This window comes from Oratosquilla oratoria, chromosome 19 (genome assembly GCF_046742065.1).
Source record: "Oratosquilla oratoria isolate Oo_2021 chromosome 19, ASM4674206v1, whole genome shotgun sequence".
Taxonomy (NCBI): Eukaryota; Metazoa; Arthropoda; class Malacostraca; order Stomatopoda; family Squillidae; genus Oratosquilla; species Oratosquilla oratoria.
In genome coordinates, this window is record NC_134795.1 from 34,238,957 (window position 1) to 34,246,456 (window position 7,500).

Below are 7,500 nucleotides of genomic sequence, written 5' to 3' on the forward strand. Positions count from 1 at the left end.
GTGAGACTTGACACGAGTTCGTCGAAGTCTGTCTCCAACCACGAGCCGTCCATCGCGAACGAGTTCCTGTTACTCTTGGACTCTTCCCCCTTGATCTTCTTGTACTCGAGCTCAAGCTGACTCAAGAGCTCTCGGCTCTTGGAGAGACTCTTCCGGAGACGATGCTCTGTCTGTGCGTCGTCTGGGCCTTCTAGGGACAGGTGGCGCTGGTAGACCCGGGGTGGTGCTGCTGATCCGTTTCCGGTCACGTTAGAGATACTGTGAACCTTCCTGAAGGAGTTCCAGTGCGGCGCAAAGACTCCACTGCAGTCATCATCAGCGTTGAGGTCCGTTGCACTGGCTGTGGAGGTCGGGGGCTTTGTATAATATGAGTTATCATACATGAGGGAAGCACAGGAGGACAGGCCGAGTGACCCGGTGCTATTCTTCCTTCCGTAGGCCTTCGGAGAAGCCTCACTTCTGATGAGGTCTCCGTAAGGCCGGTCGAGGTCCATGAACTCAACGAAGTCCTGGTCAGCCCGAAGGTGGTTGGGGTTGGCATGGAGGCGACGAGCCAGGTCGCCGAGTAACGGCGAGGAATTCCCCAAGGCGTCCTTTGGCAGGGACAGCTTCCTGGTCTTTGGGGGCATAGGAGGCGTGGCCACATGGCCAGGGCCTTCGCTGATGGAGAAGAGAGAGAGGGGGTTCTTTGACGAAGGTGTCTTGGGCGTCGAGGGACTAATGGGGCTCATAGACGAGGAAGACATCGATGAGATCGAGGAAGGACTCACTGGAGTCATCGGGCTTGAAGGGGTGGAGGAGGGAGTCCTCGACCTACCCTTCACCCCGCTCTCAGCATCACTCCTTCCGCCGAAGAGATTCGCCTCTGCCGACTCCCCTGCCTCCACCGACGCAGCGACCTTCTTCAGTGTGGCGATGATGGCATCGAACTGATTCGTCAATATATTACCGTTTATCTTGAAGTTCTTCAGCACGGTGGCGTCGATGATGTCCGCCAGAGACGACTCCAGCCTGTTAATCAGTTGGGAATTGTCCTCTGCATCGGCAGGTCCACCTCCTCTCTGCTCCGTGGGCTCGGCCTCCTCCTCCACCAAGTCTTCCCTGTCCTCGGGACCTGTGCTCCTGTCGACCTTGACCTGAGGCTCCTCCTTCGGGGTGGAGGTGATGTGGACGATCGTGTTCTTCCTCACTCGTTCAGGACCGAACTGAGGAGGTACGCCTACCCCTGATGTGGTGGTGGAGAGTGGTGTGGCAGAGTGGTGGTGGTTCATAGGGCCGGACAGGGACTTGAGAAACCTGTGGCGTTCTTGGGCCGGTTCCATTACGTGAACCTGGCTCGCCTGCTGGCGCTGTGGTTGCAAAGTTCCCATAGCGTCAGGAGGCTCCGATCCTGAGTTCTCAGGATAGCTATCGGTGTCCTCTTCCTCTTCTTCCTGTTCCTCTTCGGAACTGCTACATTCTTCCACCTGGACACCCTTCTCTTCCTTCAGTTTAGGCCGAGGTTCGTTCGTGATGGAGACAGTCGTGATTTCCTTTCTTTCCTTCTCTCCTATTCTCCTTCTAATGTTATCTCCTCCTGAATCCCTCATGGAGCAGATATCATCCGGAATACTTGAGGATACCGACCGGAACGATACACAAATACCCGGCAGAGCTTGGTCGGGGGACCTCCTCTGTTCTTTATCATTGCCTCTGCTGTTAATGGACCCCGCTGAATCCACCCTCAGGAAGTTGGGTTTCGGAGGAACACCCGGTCGGGACTCTTCGTGTGGGAGTTGAAGGCTGCAGGACCGTTTAACCGACACAGGAATCTTTTGTCGTTCCTCCGTGAAACTAGAGGAGTGTGTGTGTACAATCTGAACAACGCCCTTCGCTTCACCCCCCCTCTCGGGTTTAGTGTCATTCAGTGAGGCCTTTGAGGAGTAAAGGGAAGAGGAACGGGTATAAGACGGCGGAGGTGTGGGTGTTTCTGGTGGTGAAGGTGGTGGAGAGGGAGGTTGTGAAGGAGGCTTGTCATCAGCATCCTCGGGGTCGGGAATGTATGAAGGATCAGGTTCTGGGCTCGCTAGAGGAGCAAACGTAGAAGGCCGAGCCACTATCCTTGTCTCATGACCCTTTCTCAGTAGCCCTCGGGTTTTGGTTGTTGTCTGTGCAGGTCCCCTCGCTGTATGTGAGGTGTTCCTTGTTCTTCTACTAGGTAAATGAGACAATGTCAACGTTCTAAGGTTATCCGTCGGGGAGGAGGCGTTGGAGGATGAGGGGCGAGGGTGGTCACTACTGGAGGAGGAGCCAGGCCTCCTACGATCCCCGTCAAGGGATAGCTGGCTTCCGAAGAGTGGAGAGTTGCACCCTGAATCGGTCGTGCTTTCTGTTCGCTGAGAGTCCAAACTCGACCTGAAGAGGTTGTTTCTCGACCCCAGAAGGGATCCTTTGGATCCGGACTTGCTTCTGTTGTACAGATTGTGTCTCCCGACGATCAGAGAAGTTCTTGAGTTCGACTTCTTCTTGTTTAGGTTTGTGCGGCTTCCGTTCATGACCCTCCTGACGATGTTCCCCCGAGTACCTCCGCCCTGCATCAGAAGACTCGACTTCGGGCCTGAGTAGGTTCTGGCTAAAGGAGTTTTTGGTTTCAGCTGTGAGGTGCCGCTGCCAATGCTACGGTTTACTCTAGAGTCGGCAAGTCTTCTAGAGGTAGCTGGTGTTGTTGTGGTTGTTGTAGTCGTGCTACCATTGGAAAATTTCCCAGTAACTCTTGTGTGTTGTTGACTCCCTCGAGAGAGCTGTGCATTTGCCTTTCTAGTGCCATTAATACTACTGTTACTGGTGCTAGCATTATTACTACTACTACTACTACTATTATTATTATTATTACTGTTATTATTATTACTATTACCACTCTTCGTGAGGTTGGACATGCCGAGGTTCCTCCTTAAGCCTTGTGTTGGCTTCGGAGCTTCTGGAGGAGTGCCTTCAGAGTCCGACACCAAAGTTCCTGAGACGGCACTCAAGTCCAGCGAGGTTTCGTTGGACGCTGACTCGCCTTCTGCCGTAGACGCATTCGATGAGGTGAGTGAAAGGGACAAGGGGAGCGACTTTGGGGGAGTGTCCAGCTTCAGAGACTTGGACATGCCCTTCAAGGAATCCCCTTTGACCCCCGACATGCCCTCGGGGCTGTCGGGCACTCCTTTTGCCTTCGTTGTATCCTTCAAAGGAGGATGTAACCCCGTGCTTGTTTTTCCTTGAGAAGAACTGGAAACGTTGCGATACTCCTTGGTGACGTTGTTGTTTGGGGAAGCGGTGCTCCTGCTGGAGACAGTAGGAAGCTTCGAACTGGGCTTCTCCTTCGGGGAGTCAGGGGCGTCCTTAGGAGACGCTGACGGGGATAACTTGACCTGGTACAACGCTCGTGGAGGGGGTCGTCGTGCCAGGGGCGTTGAAGGAGGAGTTCGGTTTTCGCTGGTCTCCCGCCGGCGTCCTGACACTGTCTTTTTGGGAGTTCCTGGTGATACCACGGGGGAGACGGACCTCGACAGGAGACTTGAGACTCTTGTAGGAGGCGACGGGTTGGTTCTCTTCGATCCTGAACCAACGATGTCTTCTCCCCCACTACTAACGCTGTCGCTCCGAGAGACCTGCTGGCGGCCGAGTTCTTCACTGGTCACATCCCTGGGGATCCTCGTCCCGTCCGAACTGTAAGACCGATGAGAAGGTTTGGCATCGGCAAGAGGCGGCGGCGCCCCTGGCACTCCTCCCGGACACGGTAGGGAAGCCCGACGGCGCCCGCTGGCCGCCTCTTCGTTACTTTGTACATCGGGCCTTCCGGCACCAAAACTCCCCCGGCGGGTGCAGAAGGCCGGGGACCGTCCCGCACCTGCTCTTGTGCCTGCCAAGGCCCTCCTTCCACCTCCCCATCCCCTCCCTGCTCCTGACGAAGGCCTTGGAGGAACCTCGTCTCTTGGTGAGTCTCTCGGAGGAGGTGGAGCAGGAGGAGGACAGGGAGGGGGCGCAGGAGGAGGAGGAGGAGGAGGATCTGAAGGAGGAGGAGGGCCATCCCCTCCCCGCCCCTGGAAGACTGGGATGCCGGAGGCCTTACACGGCATCGCCTGGTCGTACTGCTGCTGTTGTTCTTCGCAACAGCAGAAGTCGCGGCGTCCACACTCACTACATGGTATGTCACTATCTACACTGTAACACTGCACTCCTACGTCAGTCACTTCCACATCACTCGAGCGATTACCCGCGGCCGGCGTTCCGTGACGGCTCGACGCGCTGGAACCACTGGCAACACTCGCTCGCCCTCCGGACTGTCTCTGCCTGGTGCCGGAGGAGGAGGTCTGCTGCTGCTGCTGCTGCTCGTGGCGGTGCGCGCGTGCTGACGGTCGCGCGGGAACTACCGAGGACGGTCTGGCTCCAACCTGGCCCACTGCTCCATATGTTCCGCTTCCTTGGACACGCGCCCCCTGACGGCTGACAGCCCCCCTGCCGCCGCCGCCTCCGCTGTCACGCGCGCTGGCGGAGAAGCGCTCCTGGCCATTCCGCGTGCGCGCGTTTGTTGTCGCGTTATCGACGGGGGCGGTGCGCCTGTCCGTTGCGGGGTACTGCAACGTCTGCTCCAAGAGTCTCGCTTCCCGTCTCCCAGTAACCCCGCTATAGCGAACCTCCCCCCGGTCTCTCGCGGTTCCTTCGTAATGGTGCCACGGCGGTGATTGGCTATCACCATCTGGGGTCGCGGACGGCATGGGTAGACGGCCGCCGCCATTGGGAACGGTGTGGCGGGGCGAGGTGCGGAGAACGTTGTTGGCGCTGCTCCTGCCTTTCAAACTCCCAGTCAGCTGATCCATAGCCCTCGCTAGGTGCCTTCGCCGAAAAGCGGAACCCTCGGCGGTTGCCTTACTCACCGCTTCGGCAGCGCAATATTCAGGTTCATTCTCGTCGTAGTAATACCCGTGGTAGGTACGGGGACGCCTATCTCCTGCAGAAGTCCGTGTAGGGGGGAAAAGCCACGCAGGTGACGGGTCCCCCGTGCGCACGCAGACACCTGAACTTGTAAACTGCGGGCCGCCCAGCATCCCTGGCCCGACCTCCTCCCCCTCTCCCGCCTCACCGCACCCCTCCAGCATCATAGCTCCACCCCCAACGCCTACACTCGTTACGCTTGTCTGACGCAAAGTCCCAAAGTTTTCGGAATCTTCAACGGTCCAAGGATGAGTGTACAACAGCGAGGAACCGTTGAGATCGCTGTGGTCCCCATAGGGAAGATCAGGTTCGTCCTCTTCCATGTACAGTTCGTAAGGACTCACCCAAGGGTCTTGCCAGTAACTCAATAAAGGGCTGTAGGATACCCAGTGGTCCCCGTGGCCTGCCAGCTGGGCAGTGCCCTGCACCTGCCCGTGTTCTCCCTCAGGGGCTAACGGCCTCTGCCCCCACCGGGACGTTCCTTCGGAGAGGTCCCCAGCCTCACCTTCCTCCTCGATTCCTTTCTCCTCGATCTCGATACCTTTGATGGGTCCATCGTACTCGAAGTAATCGGGTCTTGGGTATTCGTCCCTGGTAAGTCCTTCGAGCCACAAGTAGTCTGGTATCACCTCCCCGTGGGAATCGTAGTAAAGGTTGACACCACCCAAAGGGAACCGTCTCACCTCCCCGAACTCGTCATCGTCAGGGTCTTCGTCAAGAGAACGGAGATCGAAGACGTAGGTCCTCGCCGTGTAGAGTATCTGCCCGATGTCGGGGGTGTCGAGTCCCAGTTCGGTGTCCCTGAGGCTCACGAGCTCGTTGTAGAAGGAAGGATCGACGGTCGCGAAGTCCTCTCTGACATCGAGACTTCTTCGGAGACTTCGCTTGGTTCTCTTTTTACGCGACTGGAAGAACTTCCTGGTGCGAGATCGAGAGGCTGCGACGATCTGGCAGAGGTCTGCCGTTTGATGGTTTGAGGCGCCCCTGGGTCTTAGCCACCTCCTCCTTCTGCTCCTGAGGGTGGGAGTCAGCCTCATTGATGCGAGAGGAGCAGAGAACGACAACCTTTCGAAGTGCAAAGAGATTCCCGATCTGTACTTCCACTACCATTGTCCTTAGGTTATTACCGCGAGACAAGTGAGGAACGTACCTACCCTAGGAGGTTCTTATCTGCGGCCGAAACCGTCACCTTTGAATAAAAGGCAAATCAATCAGTTTATGGACATAAAGGGAGCAGTAGGAGGGAAAAGTATTACACCAGGAGGCGCTGAGCTGAGGATGAGAACGGGGCAGAGGGCATTCGACAACAGCCGCTGGGAATTGACCCAAGGCTTCCGTGATCACGAGCTTTAGCGAGTCAGAAAACGAAGATAAAGAATTCAAATATGGTCGCACGATTTTTCCATCACATAAATGACGTCACACTCCGATGGGCATCATCGAATTGCAGATACATTGCAAATTGCATTTGCAACTGCGTCCAAAGTTCAATTAGTCAACAGCTCTGTCAGCTTCTGTCAGGAGGTACACACTGACAAACTTCGAAGACAAATTTGAATCTCACGAGGTTCACAAGTCACAGTCGACGTGACGTCATGTCGACGATGTCCAATCCTTCTGGAAAAGAGACAAAGCTTTCGTAAGAACACAATGATATCACAAAACATTTCCACTTAATCTACGAATTCCACAAAGAAGAACTTAAATAAATGAGGCGTCTTCGATAGAAGGGGGAAATGCTGGCGTCATGCATAAGCCATTTTGCTTCTTAACATCTAACACTCTAAGAACCATATTTCCGTACCGAGGAGATGTGGCATTTCTATTCTAGACGCCTCATATGGAAAAAGGATTCTATGATATTCGTGGTTCGAATCTACATGAATGAAACAGATCACCATTTCACCTCCGAGGAGGAAGTCTGTTGTCGTTTTAGTCTATCAACCGTCAATTGATAGTATTCTTGCATTAGCAGGTCGCTCTACAGAGGAGTCGTCGTTGTTCCGTTATGGCTTCCGCCAGAGGGGGAGGAAAGGGGAGAAGGGGGCAGGGAAGACAAGAGGGTAGTGGGGAGGAAGAAGGACAGAGGGAGAAGGAAGAGGATAAAGAAAGGGAGAGACAGGAGGAGAGAATGAGAAACAGACAGAGAGAGAGGGGGGAAGAGAAAAAAAAGGGAGAGACAGACAGACAGAGAAAACAAAAGAGAATAAGAGAGAGAACGAAAGAGAGTAAGGGATGGATAGATAAATATATAGAAAGAAGGAGATAGAAACAAGGAGAGAGGGAAAGAGAGAGACAGAGAGAGAAAGAGAGACAGAGAGACAAAGGAAGAGAGAGACAGAGTGAGTGAGTGAGAGAGAGATAGAGAGAGAGAGAGAGAGAGAGAGAGAGAGAGAGAGAGAGAGAGAGAGAGAGAGGGAGAGAAGGGGAAGAGAGAGATAGAGATAGAGAGAGAAAGAGAGGGAGGGGAGAGGGGGAGAGAAGGGGAAGAGAGAGAGAGAGAGAAAGCGAGGGAGGGGAGAGGGGGAGAGAAGGGGAAGAGAG

At 55.0% G+C, this 7,500-nt stretch overlaps 1 protein-coding gene across 1 annotated transcript in view; it reads right to left on the reverse strand.

Annotated features, from left to right (window-relative positions):
- LOC143035586 (uncharacterized) overlaps positions 1-7,500 on the reverse strand; it is a 408,032-nt gene that overhangs the window by 319,642 nt on the left and 80,890 nt on the right. Inside the window, exon 3 of the mRNA XM_076202452.1 lies at positions 1-6,573. This exon is cut by the window's left edge and continues 729 nt beyond it. Within this exon, the coding sequence (XP_076058567.1) occupies positions 1-5,993 (5,993 nt within the window). The 5' untranslated portion in view covers positions 5,994-6,573. The remainder of the gene's footprint in view (positions 6,574-7,500) is intronic.